Source organism: Diaporthe citri, assembly GCF_014595645.1.
Source record: "Diaporthe citri strain NFHF-8-4 chromosome Unknown scaffold_1, whole genome shotgun sequence".
NCBI lineage: Eukaryota > Fungi > Ascomycota > Sordariomycetes > Diaporthales > Diaporthaceae > Diaporthe > Diaporthe citri.
In genome coordinates, this window is record NW_025064846.1 from 498,606 (window position 1) to 516,467 (window position 17,862).

General features: G+C 52.7%; 5 protein-coding genes across 5 annotated transcripts; 2 read left to right on the forward strand and 3 right to left on the reverse strand.

Moving 5' to 3' along the window:
- Positions 1-749: 749 nt before the first annotated feature.
- INS49_000135 (uncharacterized protein) lies at positions 750-1,766 on the reverse strand (the record flags this gene model as incomplete). The annotated part of the gene is made up of 2 exons (XM_043160973.1): positions 750-1,220; positions 1,275-1,766. 2 exons carry the CDS (start codon positions 1,764-1,766, stop codon positions 750-752), a joined length of 963 nt encoding a protein of 320 aa, XP_043029479.1.
- Positions 1,767-9,629: 7,863 nt separating this feature from the next.
- INS49_000136 (uncharacterized protein) lies at positions 9,630-11,585 on the forward strand (the record flags this gene model as incomplete). The annotated part of the gene is made up of 1 exon (XM_043160974.1): positions 9,630-11,585. The coding sequence occupies one exon, from the start codon at positions 9,630-9,632 to the stop codon at positions 11,583-11,585; it is 1,956 nt and encodes a 651-aa protein (XP_043029480.1).
- Positions 11,586-12,442: 857 nt separating this feature from the next.
- Positions 12,443-14,113, forward strand: INS49_000137 (uncharacterized protein; the record flags this gene model as incomplete). The annotated part of the gene is made up of 2 exons (XM_043160975.1): positions 12,443-12,776; positions 12,855-14,113. The coding sequence occupies 2 exons, from the start codon at positions 12,443-12,445 to the stop codon at positions 14,111-14,113; spliced, it is 1,593 nt and encodes a 530-aa protein (XP_043029481.1).
- Positions 14,114-14,442: 329 nt separating this feature from the next.
- Positions 14,443-15,270, reverse strand: INS49_000138 (uncharacterized protein; the record flags this gene model as incomplete). Its single annotated transcript, XM_043160976.1, has 1 exon — positions 14,443-15,270. The coding sequence occupies one exon, from the start codon at positions 15,268-15,270 to the stop codon at positions 14,443-14,445; it is 828 nt and encodes a 275-aa protein (XP_043029482.1).
- A 436-nt stretch (positions 15,271-15,706) lies between these two features.
- Positions 15,707-17,374, reverse strand: INS49_000139 (uncharacterized protein; the record flags this gene model as incomplete). Its single annotated transcript, XM_043160977.1, has 3 exons — positions 15,707-16,033; positions 16,106-16,846; positions 16,928-17,374. 3 exons carry the CDS (start codon positions 17,372-17,374, stop codon positions 15,707-15,709), a joined length of 1,515 nt encoding a protein of 504 aa, XP_043029483.1.
- Positions 17,375-17,862: the final 488 nt, after the last annotated feature.

Genomic DNA, 17,862 nt, shown 5'->3' on the forward strand with positions numbered 1-17,862 from the left:
TCTGCTCGGTACGATGAAGTCTATATTCCTCCATCGATATTCCCGGTAGCGCCAACCTTTGTCATGGTCATGCGTACGCTCTTGATGGCGGCGCAGGAGGCTATGCCACGCCACAAAGACAGCAGGGTCTCACCAGTCGGTAGTGAATCAGAACCACTGCAGTTTGTACATGACTTTATATAACTATATTCTGCGAGCTATACAAACAGCCTTTTCACAAAAGAAATCAAACAAGCTCTGAGCACCCCAGTTGTAACTTGAATCACCTTGGCTTGAGAGAATGACATTCGCCGGGAGATCCGAGGAAAGTTGAGTGGGTGTCCAGAGCGGAGTGCCTCATAGACAGGCCAAACTAAAGTGGAAAGAACAGTGGGAAAGCTCTCCTCCTCAATATTCGTGAGAAAATCCTGAAGTACAGAACATCGCCTCTTGAGCTTGATTTCCAAATTCCTTGGCCAGCTGCTTTTGTGTCTTGTCCCATGCTCCCTTGTGCTTATACGCTGACGTCCAATAGTTGCCCAAACTATCTTTTCCCAGAACGAAAAATCCATTCACTGGCTTGATAGGGCCGTGGTTCTCCTGCGCTTACACGGGCTTGCAATGCCGCGGCGGCTGATCTTGTCCCTTGCCTCCCTCCTTGCGAGCGGGTGCAAAATCAAGATCAAACAGCCCCGCCTTCGACAAATTCAAGAACCAAAACTGGGACATCCCACCGTCACCAAACGCCACAATGGGCAACTCCGTATACCTTACGTCTTGACCAGGGCGTAGTACGCCTCGTGCTGCGCGCGCGTCCCGTGAGTGTTGATCGCGTGCCGGACTTCGCGTGCGAGCCAGCTCAGGGGTTTGGAGGTGACGTCTCCAGCGCGAACGAGAACGTGTGCCCAGACGAAGGCGTTGCCTACATATGGATGGCGGCCGGACGGGGGAATAAGGCCATTGGGGCCCTCAAGAACATTACCTTTGACGGATGATCGTAAATGGTCTTCCCTTATGGACCCGTTCAGGACACTACTTTTGTCCCAAGCCTGGACCTGTTGAAGCCTCAAGGAGATATAACGCAGAAGGCAGACCTGGGAACTATCAGCACATACCAGCTTATCAGGATGCATCGAACTCGCAGCAACAACACAGCGCAGGATGAAGGTAGTGATGATATCGTTATCGGTCATGAACACCTTTTCCGGATCCTGTCCCTTTCCGACAGCCACGGCGCGCAACTACATCATGGCCCATTCCAGTTGCGGCCGCCAATACGATACCGGCACGCAGACCATACGATTGTCCTTTGCGCGCAGGGCCACGTCGATGCCGTACCCGAGCCCCACCTGGCGATACCGGCAATGCCGATCCTCCTGTCTGCAAGAACGTGCTGCTCCCCTGTTGTAGGAGGTAGAAGTTGCTCTAATGTCGCGCCAAAGGGGATCGCTGCCACCGCTACCGGCCTGTCCGCCGTGCGGCGTGGGGACGTCGTCGGGGCCACAGTGCCCCCAAAGCATGGCGCCCCAGGCCTCGAGCACGTACTGCAGTCCCAGCGCGTCGAAGGCGACATGTTGCCACTGCAGGGTGACGAGGGTCGAATCGTCGAATGTGTGCACGCGCAGGTCCAGCACGGGGGCGTCCGTGTCGATGTAGTCCTTAATGCCGTTGGGACGGTAGCCGTCCGCCCAGACTAGGTCGGCTAGGTCGTCCGGGTCTGCGAGGACGGCAGGCACTCTGCTTGGTTTTGGAATCCGGGAGGCGGCTGGGTGGGCTGTGGTGGGCATGTCATGGGCGACGTGGGAATATGTGATTGCGGGTCTGGACGTTGTGAACTCGAAGGGGACGTGTCACTCGATGTTGCCGGTGGAGACCTGGTGGGAGGACGTTAGACCATACGTTTGACAAAGATTCACTTGCACGCTCTTCATGATGGTTCTTTGTCATCTTGGGTAGCATATGATTCCCCTTTTGCAGCCTCAGACGGAGGCAGCCCAAGGAAGTCCGGGAAAGGATAATGGTGTGACAACAGATAAGACGTAATTAGTACTTACATTCCTTTTCAGCCGTCCTCCAAGCCTCTCCCAGTCCGGCCTTTTGACAACATTCTCCAAGGCCTCTCAGAGCACCTCCAGGTCGAGTACCTCGTCAAAAACTGCCAGACCAAACATATTGTTCTCGAAAAAGTGTAGTGGTCGCACTTGATTACCTGGGAACGTCTCCATGGCCGGCTTTCGCCCGCCAAAGAAATAATTCATCTTCAAATTACCAAGTCAGAAGCTTCCTTGGTTCTAATGAAGGTCGTCTATAATCGAGAAAAAGCACAATGAGGCTGCTGGCGTGTTTGCAAGGTAGACAAGAATGAAAGGCAAATCTGACATGCTGACATGTCGGAGCCACTAACTTAACGGAATCCAGGAACCAGGGGCTCTCCAACCTGCAGAAGCGCGAGGGTGAGATTCTGGCAATGAGCCACTGTCGAGTTTGCAAGATCCATAATTCTTCATTAATGGAGAAACACCGCGCAGCTTTCAAAGTGATCTACTCAGGTACGAACACGGATGTGCAGTAACCTGACCAACCATCAACATCCAACTCTCGTTGAAACTATGAGCTCTTGCATAGTGGTTTGTATTCAGAATGCATTCCATCTTCGCTAGCCATCTTACATAAGATAACATCCATAATACTGGGCACAATGGAAAAGACTCTACCCCTTTGGATCGAGTATATTCCCCTACCAGCTCTTCTCGCGCCTCATCCGCTGCCGTGGAATCCTTCTCGAGACGTTGCGATTTTATGCTCCAATCATGGTCTTGTCAAAATAGACTGCCAAACATGCCCAGATCCTCAAGATCGGCAATAGAGTCCTCAAAACCCCTGCGCAGACGCGCGCCATGATGCTTCTCATGGCAATTCAGCAGCATCCCCAGTACTGGAGTGACTCTTACACGTGGAGGTCCTCTCGTAGGTCTCGCCGCAGGCCAGCGTGTCGGGAGGAACGGAGCTTGAAGAATTGAAGAGAATACATATTTTCCAGAGTCGGACGGTCCGCAAACTGCTTATCCAAGAAGTTCTCTGAACTCAACTAGGTGAAGCTGCTGTGGGTGGAACACTGAAATTTACGTTTTTGAACAAGTACAGTGTATCAAAGGGATGAGAACTGGGTATGAAGCGGTTCCAGGGTCTTACTGCAGACCTCAATGTTCAACAAATGGGACAGACTCAAGAGACCTCCAGCCCTGCCCCCACTCCACCCCTCCTTAACGCAACCGGGCTTGATGAGGCATGCTGCCCACGCATGCGACCCGGCCTAACGAATCGCTTCTAGCACAGGTTGGTCATATGCAGCACACTAAATGCACTCTACGAATTAAATGTCAGACTGGACCCCGGGAGTTCTTCGAGGCACAGCAAGACTTTGAGGGGCAGAGTCATATATTAGCGGCATTTCCCTTGAGCTCCAGCCTCAAAGCCGTCTCTCCATTGTCTCTCCATCATCTGAGCACGTGGCTGAAAACACACTCCGCAAACCACAATTGGCATGGGTTCATTCCACTAGATCATTCAGACCTTAATTCTCCCTCCATAAATCAGAGAAAGGAAGGCGAACCTCTGCCTAACGAGAAAGTCGCGGCTCAGCATCACTTAGAAGTCCACCAGGTGGAAACCATGTACACAATCCCCATGGAAACAGCAGTTCAGGATATCGATCTCCGCTTCCCACCTTCGCAGGCGCAATTGGCGACTCCAACCCCATCACAGAACCACTGCATGTCCAAATGGAGGACGATCTTTGCGACGATTGCAGAGCCGTGAATTGGTCATCTCTTCCCACCTTGGCAGCTGATGGCTTATTAAACAACGAGAATCTGGCATTGCGCTCTTTGAACGCGACTGTCGAGGAACTCAGGAATTCGTCCTGCAAAATTTGTGCTATTCTATCCACCATCAAGGAACATTTCCTCGATGAAAAGAGTTGCGTGCTTAAGGCGTTACCACTTTCGCGCTCACTTACCTGCGACGGCCATTCACTTCGGTTTTCTAGCCCCTCCCCCAATACCCCATCTCGGTGCACAGTTTTAAATGTCTTTGAGGGAAAAGACCCATATCATGACTGCCTTGGACCCCGGAGCCTTGCGGTTGTCAGACTTGATGAACTGAAATCCAGAAAAATAGTACAGACCTCAGTCGACTACAACAAATTAAAGAACCTGATTAAAATCTGCAAAGACGAGCACGAGGAGCTTTGCGCGGCCAGAACAGGTCCCAATGTCTTGGGCCTCGAGGTAATCAACACCAAAACACAGGAAGTCATAAAAGCACCAGATGATTGCGAATACCTGGCTCTGTCCTATGTGTGGGGCAAAGAGGAGTGCAGCAGCTTCTTCCATGACATACAAAATGCTCCACCTGTGATCAAAGATGCAATTTCAGTTACCAACACCATGGGCTACAGTTACTTGTGGGTCGACAGATATGTATGTCAATGTGCCAAAATATTTACGCAGGACTCATAAGCTGACATTACCTCCAGTGTATATCGGATCTTAATGAGAAACATTGGATGATAAGCCAAATGGACCAGATTTATGCAAACGCATCAATCACGATCATTGCGGCTGCCGACGGCGATACTGAAATGGGCCTATCTGGGGTCTCCAAGCCCCGTCAGCCACAGCGATGCGTTGTTATCCAGGGTTTTGCTTTACTGGAGCTGCCCCTTGGCCCCGAAGATTTGCTATCCAGCAAATGGGCCTCAAGAGGTTGGACCTATCAAGAAGGCTTTCTTTCGACAAGACGCATCATCTTTACGGCAACTCAGATACTGTTCCTCTGTAACAGAATGTACGCTTCAGAGTCTTTACAACGACTCCTGAGAACCAACTGCTACGCCCGTGATACGGAGAAATTCAACAGTCTCATCCCTAGGATGACCGCCACACATACACAACGCAGCATCCCAATAGAAGACGTTCTAGACCATATTCAAGAGTACAGCAAGAGAGAACTAACGCGCTCTACTGACTCATTGGACGCCTTTTTAGGAGTTCTGAACTACTACGGGAAGAATTCGGCCGACTCGTACTCACCACTGCTACAACTCCCATGGGGTTTGACTGCCACCAAGGATGTCCATAATACTTTCAGTCTTGATTTATTGTGGTATCATGAAGGTGCTGCGACCAGGCGGGCCGGATTTCCAAGTTGGTCATGGACAGGATGGGGTGGACCTCTGTCGTTTATGGGATCAACGATAGGCTTGCACCCGATGAGGTATACCATTGAAGAAAACCGCTTCTACTACCTCGAATGGGAAATATCCATGCGAGATGCAGATGGCAGTGTAATGAGGATGTACGACCTCGCCCACAAAGAATTCTGGGCACCAAAGGCCAAGCATCGGCTAGACCAACCTGCCCCAAAGCAGCTGCAGATAAAATGCTTGGTCATACCCGTGAGCTTCCTCAAGGTCAAAACAAGGGCATTTCGAGACATATACCAGACAGAAATTCGGGTTCATGATGATAACGGGGAGGTATGCGTTCAAGTCGGTCGCTATATCTCAGATGGTGTTTATCCGATTTTGCAAGTCTGGGAGGGAATCCACGTCGGGGGAAGCAGTACGAGACTAGACCAACGGGTTGAGAAGCTAGATAGCATACTGGCTCTCATATTTGCGGACCGAGACCTATTCCGTGATCTCAGTCGCTATCAATTTCTTCTGGTACGGCAGGTGGCTGAGGGCTTGCATGAGCGGGTGGGGCTGTCAGTGATGCAAGAGTTGGATTTGGACCACCTTGGTCCGGGTTCTTTGCCACGCCCACCAAAGAGTCAAATGGCTTATATGGATGCAATGAGGAATTTTCTGGACAGTTTTGGAATCACTGACACACAGAGCATGCATCCATTTGCTGATACGGCAAGAGTCAAGAACGATCTGTCTTGTATAGGTAACGATGAAGACATTGTGCGGAAGAGACTGTTTGCAGTTTCTCAATTATTTTGAAAGCTCCTTGACTCGTGAAGTTCTATCAGGCGAGTGGCGGGACTTCAGAGAAAGATCAAGGCCCCGGGCGTGGGGCAGATGTCAATAATCGAGAAGCAGGCAGGTCCCGCTAATTTCGCTGTCGTTATTCTCACAGTGCCTCCGCTCTTCTTACCTCACCTGCTCTACCAACTACAGACTTACCTATCTATCGGCGTGCCATTCATTGTAGCCACGTGGGGTCGGACTGACATGGGAGCAGATTCGCTAGTCAAATCATTTTCAGGGACGGGACACACATGCTTTTATTGGTTACCTTCTCTCTGCGGCGCGGAGCTGATTGAGCTTAATACCAACACGACTAGTATTGCTCTGCCTGTGGTCTTTTCTCAGCCTTCAAGGCACTAAAACTCTTGGGCATGGTATAATAGTTTAGTTACGCCTGCTTTTATCAAACGCCGTGCAGCCTACCTATGGGCCCCCTGTACAGAGTTTCTGCACCGGAAGCGTGTATGGAACGGCAATTTTATTTGAAGGTACAAATCCGCATCCATAGTGATAGCCAGCCATCATGGAAGGCATGGCTCGAGAGCTTTTAGTTTGAAAGATAATTGGAGCTCTATTGTAATTTGGACTATGATTAAGTTTGTAGCAGTTGTAGCAGCATCTGCTTCAATACTGGGGATGGAGTAGCTCAACATCTCCAACACTGTAGCTACTTTCAAGATACAAATGAAGACCAGAGGTTGGAGAAACTGCCGGTCAAACCAAACAGCTTAGCCTTGATGTAGAGCGGTACAGATCGCTCCTCCACCATTGGCTCGGATGAGGGCTATTTAAACCCGACCCATCTTCATGTTTTCTTGCAACATGTGGTCCAAGACTTTTTCGAGTGTAGCCATGGCAACGGTCAGAGGCCCGGTGGCATTTTGCTCCACTCTACATGTCTTGAAAGCCATGCCGATAATCTTTTCCGAGATCTTCTCGATACTCCTTGCACTAGCCCAATTTTTGCATGCTGACAACGTTCTTCCATGTCAGGGGAGTAAAAGTCGGGGTTCTGAGCTAGCCACTGGAAGTCTTCCTCAGTCAAGGCGGTGTCGTTATCCCAGCCTTGCGCGCCATCTTCCCGTCTAGAGTCGATATATGTGGAGACTGTTCGGATCACGGGGAACCCGTGGGTCATTGGCATCTCTTTGTCTTCTCCCAGCCAGGAGTCCGAGATGTGTCTGGCGTTTCGGTCCGGTTCTCCAAGCCAGGACAGCACACACCTGGCGCCGCTCTAGATAGATCCCATGATCGCCACTTGTTGAGACCTCTCGGCTAGGTCTGCTTGATTAATACAAATGGCATCGATCCAGATAGGCAGAGCTGCCTCATCAGCAAAAAGTTTTGTTGCTCGCAGATGCTTAAGGGCGGCAGCCAGGTTATACGTAATACGAAATGGACTTCCATCCAATGTCATATGATCAGTCGGTTTTGGATCACCCCAGACATAAGACAACGCATGGTATTGCAAATCTTTCGAAAGCGATGCTACACTCATGCGACAAGTTAGCACTTGGTCACCTCCGCCACAGGGCTCGAGGTAAAGCAGTCGTATTTGGAGACTGTTTGCATCCAAAGGTTCATAGACTGGGGATGTGAGATCCCCCATGTTGATCTCCAGCAGGCTTGCTATCTTTGCAATGCGCACGCAAGGTGACAGGATTCGGGTGCATAGCGATGTGCGGAGACTCCTCACCAGGCTTTTAAGCGAGGTGAGAGGGCTTGTATTTATTTATGCATAAATAGACCGTGCATTCCCCCTTTAACTGAATAGGCAACGAAGCCTTGGGAAGCTTCCTTTAGTGCATCCGATCCTAGTTTGTCAACACAAGAGGCCCTCACTCCATGCTGCTCAATTATGAATTACACAAAAAGGGTTTCAAGGCTTAGGCTGCCGTTGTAATTGTGTTTGATGTTGCTGTTGTATTTATTTTGATGTCTCTAGGCCAGCACTATATTATAAGGGACCAATTTTAGCACAGCAGGCTTGAATTTAGTTCTGTATGGGCCCATGCCAAGCTTTTCAGGCCGGTAGATAGGATGGTGAGACTATAATATGAGGTCAGGCAAGGGCAAGGCGACAGTATGGAAGGTGTAAAGAAAAAAAATAAGATGACAAGGTGCTACCCGAGCCTAGCAAGGAAGACGACTTGACAGCGTTCGTATAGCAAGCCTATCAGAAGATCCAAAACCAGTCACGAACGTGGTAACGGCCTCAGCCCTAGCACCCTTTCCCGCCAAAACCAGAAGCTGAACCGAGCGTTGCTATTGTGCCAAAAGCTTGGTGTGGTTGAGTTGCACTTCGTGACTACGGCCTGCCTTCCCGCGTGCATCTTTCGAGCGGCCCTGCCCACTGGCTTTCAGAAGCTCAGCGGAAATCATCTCAAGCTCTCGAGGATATCAATACGGCAAGTTCTGTTGAAGCTAGTCGAAGGTCAAATGGTTGGAAAGGAGAGGAGGGTGGGTCGAAGAGCAAACAAGGTTGCGAAGACGGGGCCGGACTATTCTCGCGATCGTCAGTCTCCTTGAGCACTTTCCTGCTATTGTTAACGCATTCATAACATCCGCTCCCATCTTCCCACGTTATACGAAAGCAGGAGTCACTAGTCACACTCTCAGCTCCCCAGAATCACATGCAAAATGGAACACTCGATCACCGCACACCTTGATTACAGCACAACATTTCAAGCGCCGGTGAGCTCATATCTGCCGAGCTTCAAATAAACATCGTGTACATTTTACTTGGGACAGACAATCAACCCCACAGTTTATGTTGGTTGGCATCAGTCAACTTGGCCGAGGTCCTTGTTGGCCGATGGTCGGGGTCCGCTAAAGCCCGCCCAGATGACATGCCAAAGATCCACTTCTGCAGCTCGAAATGGAAAATGGCATCCTTCGAGGACGAAAGAAGGCCGTGGGGCGTAACATCGGGACAATCAATGCAACACATGTCTCCGAGCTGAAAGTTACATTACTAATTCCATGATGCCATGGATTATGCCATGCGACGAGGCTATGCGACGACACCATGCGCGGTCGCGCGCTGAGAAGATAAGCGCTCAGCTGGTCAGGACTGGTCTCGCCCCTGACGGTCTTCATAAGAGTTGCAACGCCCGAATATGCTCCAGGATGGCGAGCACGTGGAGGGGAAGCTAGTTGACACTATACTACGCTATACTACGTGAGCCACATCCCTGGCGGAGATCGTCGCCGTTGCAGCCAGTGACCGTTGCGTTCCTAGCAAGGGTGAGGACGAACTAACCACGGTGGCAGCCCGGATATGGCGACAGCGCCGGCAGAGGATTGCTTCGCCCATAGCTTTCGCCGAGAGGGGAAATGAGGAGGGGACAATTGATGTACGGAATGGGATATCAAAATCAATGTGAAAAGGGGTGGCCTGTCTGTTGCAGCCGTACTATAAAGACTTGCTGTCACGATGGACAAATAGTGAATTCCGTGTGGCGTCTTCAGCATCTCTTGTCACATTTGGCTGCAGTGTCAAAAAGTGATAGACACAGAGGTCGCGGTAGGTCCTCAAAGTCTTTTTTCATCGTGACTCCCCGTATCAGAACCCTAGCTGACGCTCATGCAGGAAAGTCACATTAAGCCCAGCATGAAGTTTCAGCATATGCTTGGTGCCACGGCGGCACTTGCCACAGCTGCAACTGCCGTCAACATCACTGGCTACGAATATGTCATTGTTGGCTCTGGTGCTGGCGGAGGGCCTCTCGCTGCTCGTCTTGCCCTCGCTGGCCACAAGACCCTGCTCCTCGAGGCTGGCGACGACCATGGAGCTGACAACAACTACACGGTCCCAGCCTATAGTGTGAGGATCTCAGAGCAAGAGGACGTCGCCTGGAACTTTTTCGTCCACCACTACGCCGACGACACCCGCCAGGCTCGAGACTTCAAGACCAGCTACAAGACCCCGGATGGCTCCATCTACACCGGATTGAACCCTCCCGCGGGCTCCCAGCTGCTGGGTACCCTCTACCCACGTACCGGAACACTAGGAGGATGCACAGCACACAATGCCTTGATCGCAGTCTACCCCCATGAGTCAGACTTCGAGTACATCGCGTCACTCACTGGAGACTCGTCGTGGTCTTCGGAGAACATGCGCCAGTACTTTGTCAAGCTGGAGAAGAACCAGTATCTGCTGCCTGGACAGGTTGGCCACGGATACGATGGCTGGCTCGAGACAGAGACTGCGCCTCTCAGCATCGTGACCGGAGATCCGCAGCTCCTCAGCATGCTTACCGGCGGAGCATTCGCTCTTGGCAACGAAACCAACCTCGTCATCAACTTGGACACGTTGATCGCCGGCGACGCAAACGCGGACACTACCACCCGCGACACCGTGCCTGGCTACTACCAAATCCCCATCGCAACCAACTCTGCACACCGTGTTGGCTCTCGCGAGTTCGTGGTGGCTGTTCGGGATGCTACCAATGCGGATGGCAGCAAGAAGTACCCCCTTGACGTCCGCCTCAACACCCACGTGACGAAGATCACGTTCGACCAGACCGTCTCGCCACCACGTGCAACTGGTGTTGAGTTCCTCGACGGCCAGTACCTGTACAAGGCCAGCCCCAAGAGCAGCGGTGCCTCCGGCACTCCTGGCTCGGCCACAGCATCTCGCGAGGTCATCATTGCCGGCGGTGTCTACAACTCCCCCCAGATCCTGAAGCTCAGCGGCATTGGTCCTAAGGATGAGCTCACCAAGTTTGGCGTCCCCGTCGTCGTCGACTCTCCTGGTGTTGGAACCAACCTCCAAGACCACTACGAGATCACGGTCCAGGGCAAGATCGAGAACAACTTCACCGCTCTGGACGGCTGCACCTTCGACGAAAGCGCCAACGACAAGTGCCTCGACCGCTGGGAGAACCCCGTCCTGGGCGACCACGGGCTGTACTCGTCCCCCGGCCTCGCCGCCGCCATGTACTACAAGAGCACCGTCACCGACAACAACGAGTGGGACGCCTTCGTCTTCGGCGGCCCGGTCAACTTCCGCGGCTACTTCCCGGGCTACAGCGTCAACGCCACGGCCGAGCACAACTGGTTCACCTGGGCCATCCTCAAGGCCCACCCGCGCAACAACGCCGGCACGGTCAAGCTCCGCTCCGCCGACCCGCTCGACGTCCCCGAGATCACCTTCAACTACTTCGACACGGGCTCCGGCGACTACCAGAAGGACGTCACCGCCCTGACCGAGGCCGTCGGCCTCGCCCGCGACGCCTTTGCCCGCCAGCTCATCAACGTCACCGAGATCCTCCCCGGCGCCGACGTCCAGGGCGCCGACGCCGTCGGCCAGTACGCCAAGGACACCGCCTGGGGCCACCACGCCTCCTCCACCGTCCCCATCGGCGCAGACAACGACCCCAACGCCGTCCTGGACTCGAGCTTCCGCGTCCGCGGCGTCGCTGGCCTGCGCGTCGTCGACGCCTCGGTCTACCCCCGGATCCCGGGCACGTTTACCGCCGTGTCGACTTACATGGTGGGCGAGAAGGCGGCGGATGTCATTCTGAGCCAGCTTAATGCCACGGCCTCTGCCACGAAGAGGAGGTAGATGAGATCATTGCATGGTTTTGATTTTTCTTGAGCAGCTTTTCATGATGTAAATAAATATGCCTATTTAGTACACAACGTATCAAACGTATTTAACGAAGCCTATTCAACAATTATCTTCTAAAAAGTCACTACTCCCCAACTTAAAGGTGCGCGGTCTCTATAATTGCGGTCCTGAGAGGAGAGACCTGTCTGTCTGCTGTCGTCTACGACGATCGGCTCAGGGGGAACAGGAGAGCATGGATGATGAGATTATCTATATGCACGTTGGTTCAAGCGACCCACACCGCTGTGTGTGAGCGGCGTAATAAGTGAAACGCCTGGGCCTGCAACTTTCCAAAGCTGGTTATCTGGGCCTAGCGTTCGCGTGCTGCGCCGGCGCTGGTGGTTACGGCCCGCTGCTTGCTGCATGCACGCATGCATGTAACCAGCAGGTCGTATGGCCTCGGCCCACTCACTTTCTAATGGATTCACAAAATTCCCAGGCGGGAATATCGGGCCACCCACAAGAGGGCGATTTCATTGCTGTTTTCGTAATAAGCTCCTGGTTGTTGGTTGCTAGCGGAACCCGAGAATGATATCGACCTCAGAGTGCATCGTCACGAGCTATCCTCTTCATGATGGTTGGTTCTAGTGTGCATCTGGAGTAAGGGCTCGATTACTTGGCTGCAGTGTGGTGGATTAGACCGGGTCACCAGGCTGGAGACACAATCCTGTATACCTAGTTTTCGGTCTATTGTCAAATTTATTTTCCAGCATTCTTAAACTTCTTCATGTATCCCGAATACCTCCGAAGTCAAAACGGGTGAAAAGCTTTGAGCATTTCCGATGAAAGCGCTTGACACGACGACCGCCAACATGGGGCTCTCCCCCGACTCCTTGAACCATGGCGACAGCCTCCAGGGCTGGGTCATGTATCAAGTCTCCAAGCTGAATGGAAACCTCACTGGCACGACTCTTACCAATTCCGGCAACAGCGAGGCCCTTTCGTTCTCTCTTCCAAGGACTCTATCCATCTTTGCTAGCCTGTTCTTTGCCTGGTTCCTGGGAAGCTGCATATGGTACAGTTACCTGTCGCCCATCTCTGACATTCCTGGTCCTTTCTTGGCTTGTTTCTCGAGACTCTGGCTCATCCAAACATTACGCCGCGGGAAAGCAGCCAGCGAGCTCGCTGACCTGCACGAAAAACACGGTGAGTAGCTTTCGGGCCCATGACGGGGCCATTAGTACCACATTGCATGACTTTGATGCTAGCCATAGTCCGCCAAAGGCGCTTTTGTGCGCATATCACCCTGGGAAGTCAGCGTTCGCCACGTCGATACCGTCAAGAAGCTGTACCTGCAGCCGTTGCGGAAAGGTACCTTTTATGAGTTCGCCACCTATCCAGACTGGCGCTTCCAAAACCATTGGTCTGAACCGGATCCAAAGCGGAAGGTAGAGCGCTCCAAGACGTTCGCTTCTGGATTTGCGCAAAGCAGCCTTCTGCGCTCCGAGGACGTCATCTCAGGAACCATTGCCCAGCTGCTAGACCATATGGACGGCTATGACCAGCGAAAGGAGCCCATGGACCTGGACAGATTCTTCACATATACGGCTTTTGACGTCGTGGGCGAGATGCTGTGCAGCAAGCCGTTCGGGTTCTTGAAGGAGGGTAGGGATGTGAACAATGCCATCGCCACGAATTTCTTCTTCCAGGAGCTGGTGACCTGGGCCTCCCACCTCCGCGAGCTGCATTACATAGCCGTCAACCCCATCATGACCTGTCTAAGCCTGACGCCAGCTTCCTGGCTGGGCGAGACGGCCTTCGCCGCCGTAAAGGGCCGGATGGCTCGGCCGGTTAAGAACTTTGATATGCTCAGCCACTGGCTGAGGTATGTCGACGAGAATCCAGACAAGGCTACCGCGCGCGACATCATGGCACAGGCTACAAATGTCACCGCTGCTGGATCAGACACCACCTCCAGCTTGCTGCAGTCTGTATTCTACCATTTCCTCCGAAACCCCAGGACGCTCGAGAGCGCCAGGGCCGAAGTTGCCCAGACCCGCAACAGCGAGCGCGTGCTGCCGTTCTCCGCGGTCCGAGAGCTCCCGTACCTAAACGCCTGCGTCAAGGAGGTGCTCCGCATCCACCCGCCCATCCCCATGCCGCTGCCACGCCTGGCACCAAAGGGTGGTACCGAGATCGGCGGGCGCTGGTTCCCCGAAGGCATCACTCTTTCAGGTTCTCCGTGGGTCCTGCACCGCTCGCGTGCTCTCTGGGGCGACGACGCGGATGTTTTCAGGCCCGAACGGTGGCTGGGTGACGATGCCGCCCCGTTGGAGAGGTACTTCATGCCGTTCGGGGCTGGGTTCATGTCGTGTCCTGGGCAGCATCTCGCCCGCGTCGAGGCGTTGAAGCTCACGGCTACGATAATCCGTGAGTACGACCTGCAGCTTGTCCATCCGGAGAAAGAGTGGCAGTGCAAGATGTTGTTCGCGCAGGTCCCTCACAGTTGGCCTGTCTATGTGAAAAAGAGGAATGAAACCTAGAGCGAGACTTATGTTCGTAAGTTTCAAATTTCGGAAGATAGGGAATCGTCAAGTATCTTTACGTGACGGGAAGCTGTTGTGCGCGAAGAAGTCTATATAGCAAGCCGCTCTGGCTGCGCGCAAATTCCTACATACTGCCCTCTTCCTGAGTATCTGGGATTTGATCCCTTCACATTGGACCCTGTGATATGACAGGACTAATCCCTTGGTAGCTTCGGGACGAGTGTGCTGTCCTCACTTGGGACCCTTATCCTTCACAGCCTCCTACCTCCAGCACTGCTCGCGTCTCATCGTCCATCGCAGCCTAGACGGGCCATATCAAAGGTGTTTCAAAAGAGTAACCCTGAGACTTTTCCTTGTGCGATCGAATAAACTCTGCCGATGTTGCAATCAGCCTCCAAGGCAGAAGCGTAACCCTTCTGGTTAGCAATGATGCGCTTCCCATGCTTGTCTGTGAAGTCACAGTTGAAGTGGGTATGTCCGAATGCCCAGAATACAACAGCTGGATTAGTCCAGCACTGTTCTTGACTTAGGTCTGTGGCGAAAGCTGAGGATACGGGGCTGTCCTCGTGCCTCGGCTCAACGGCCTGCTTGTCCAGTGTCGGGCTGTAATGAGAGAACACCGCAATTCTCCGTTGCGGCTCGGTTTCGGATATAGCTTCGACCTGATCATTGAGCCAATTCAAATCAGACCGATGGGCGCTGACATGGTCTTCGACAGCCCAATCTCTTATTTGCCGAAAGTCGTTCAGCCGCCTTTCCACCTCAGCCCCCTGCTGGGAAGACATGTTGGAAAAGAGTGTACAGCCAAGCACGGTGAGGGTTTCGTTCACGTCCCAACGACCTTGATCGAGAAACATGAAGTTGCCAATGGTAGATGATTCCCGCAAGGTATGCATTTTTGCTTCAAAAGCGCGGACGCGAGCCTTCGCCAACACCCAGCTTGTCCCGTATGGCTCGTGGTTGCCAAGAATGAAGACGACGTTCCAGTAGCGCTTCAACTGTCTTTCTAGGAAAACAAAAAGACCATCATGAGCAACCTGTCCGATATCCCCGAGAAGAGCGAGATTCGCCGCGGTGTGTTTAATGGGGAAATCGTATGAGCTATGAGTCTCGAGATGTAAGTCGGATAATATCTGGAATGATGTCGACGACATTGTGGAGTTGTCGGGCTCTTCTCCCAGAGAGCTGGCTGGATGGTGTACGGAGTAGTGAAGGATGCAGGTTCCCAACAGTGTTGATTCTGATTTGGAACTGATCCAGAAGGTCTGCCAGGCAGCAGCGGAGCCTCCTAGTCAATATCCTGGGTCGTGGCTGAGAGCCGGATCAAGTTCCATCCACAACATGAGGTTGCTGCTTCTTAGGAGAATCGCTTGGTAATCTTTGTGGTTGACAGTTTTACGCACTAGATTTGCTTCGTCATATTTGGAATTGCTGTATTTCTAGAATAGGGATGGACGCAAAAATTGCGGCACGGCTGCGGGCAACTGGTCAATAATGCCACTGCGCCTGCGAACGTCGGTCAATATTGCTCTATTGATTTTTCCTAGGCCCACATATCCCTAATGATAGGTGACCTGCGGCGGTGAAAGTCTACGCGCAAGTCCAGCATGAAGCATCAGCCGCCGTGCCGCAATCATGGTCAAAGATGGACTTTTGTGGGTAAGGGCACAAGACACGATGCTGCAATGCTCCGGCTAGATCTGTGATCTCCACCTGTGTGTTTTCCGGCTCGGTCCCGTTCTCAACCCATGCTCTCAGCTGATCAAAAAGACTCGTCGGATTTCCCCCTCGTCCTCCGAAGCAATGCTGCATCCCGGGCACCTCAAAGTGGCGGTAGAAGTCATGGATGTCCGGGATGAGGGCCGAGACCTCATTGTAGTACTTGACCGAGGTTTTCGGTGGGATTATCTCATCACTCTGTGGACAAGGTCAGCAGGTAAGCTCTCGCAAAACGAACGTGAAGGAGACTGCAATTTAGCAGCTGCTTACAATGCCATGAAATGTGACAAGCTTTCCACCGGCGTCACGGAAAGCAGACAGATCCGCATCCAGAGTCCCGATAATGGAATCATATCTTTGACGGCCCTGGTGAGCTAGCGCGTCGAACTCGACGTGGCTCAGATTGGTCAAGTCGAAGCCCGCGTCTCTCGCGATGAACCGGCTGAACCATTGCGCAGCGAGAGCGAAAGGCGCACTCACACAAGATGGACCCGTACAATCAGTCCCCACGACACCAAATCTCAAGCCGCTACCTGGGTTCAGTCCGAACCACGTCTGAACGCCTTGAGCATTCCGCGTTCCATGCCAAGTCGCGTTGGCAACAGCGGCCGCCGCAGAGGTGACAACACGTGCCTCGGAACAGTTGGTGGCGCTTCCCACGAGGTCAAAGGGTCGGAAGCTAGCCAGGCAGCCGTCGACATCGGTGACGATACCGTCGACTACGCCATCTAGGCCATCACAAGCCGAGACCGCAGCAGCCGTGATAGCCTCCAGCTCGCATTCATGGGGATATTCGCCTAGCATGTTCATGACTTGCAGTGGCCACAAGAGAAAGGGAACGAGATTATTCCAGTAAATTGCAGGCGCTCCTGCTGCGATGCCATCGAAAGAAGTTGGATAGCGCTGGGCAAGCATCAGTGCCTGTCGGCCGCCTTGGGAGCAGCCATTGAAGTAGGAATAGTCAGGTCCACGCCCGTAGTAAGACTTGATCAGAGATTTTGCTAGAACACCCTGTCACACACATTAGAAGTGGTTCTGGTTTGTATTGCATAACTAATCATTGTTGAAACTTGCCTGATCGTCCAATGAGACCGATGCAAGGTTCTGCAGAGCGTAGAGGTCCACATTGCCGGGACTCAGAAGTGCCCACGGGATGGCATCAACGGAGGCATTTACCAGACCAGCATCAGTCGTTACCGTTGCATATCCGTCAGCGATCGCTCCGGCCATGGCAGTGTAGTAGACAACCGAGCGCCCAGCAAGCATCCCGCCGCCTCCCACGGCCTGAAGACGTCCATTCCACCGGCCGGAGGGAAGCCAGGCTTCAACAATAACGGTATCATCCTGACCAGGGTGAGTGTAAGCCACTGTGACGTTGCAGAAACTGGCGTTGGTAACCTCCACGGCTGGCTGAGTGTACCGGACATCCGTGGGAACAGAGATACTATAGTTGGTAACAAGGTCCGCCTCCAGGGACATGACCTCAGCACCAAACCAGCTGATGTTCCCGAAGGTCGCAGGTACACAAGCAAGTGCCATGATGATCAATAGAAAACTAGAAAGATGTGGCAATATAGGAACTTACCAGGTGACATGTAAAGCACTCACAGCAAGGGAAGAGAAGAATATATGCCTAGGGAGCCATGGCCCGTGCCCATGCGTGAAGACGACGCTCAATTCAAAGATTGCTTTTGTCTTTTGCTTGCATTCCACTTGTGACTTATCCCCACGTTGATGACCGTGGCCTGCATAACTGATGATCCATTAGGTACACCTGAGTGGGCGAATATGGCGGAAAAGAGCCGCAACTTTCGTATTTTAGTGCGAATTCACTCCGGTGTGACATTTCACAACATTGATCATGATCGCGCCAAGACGCGGCTTCTTTGACGAAGGTGCATGATGCTTGACACTAACGATGGAAGTTGAGCAAGTTGATTAATCAGCTCGAATAAGCTGACCCAGCTTCCTTAGCTAGCCAGATCAGCTCTCTCTGTCCGCCGGTCCAGTGCATGGCTTTCTAAGTC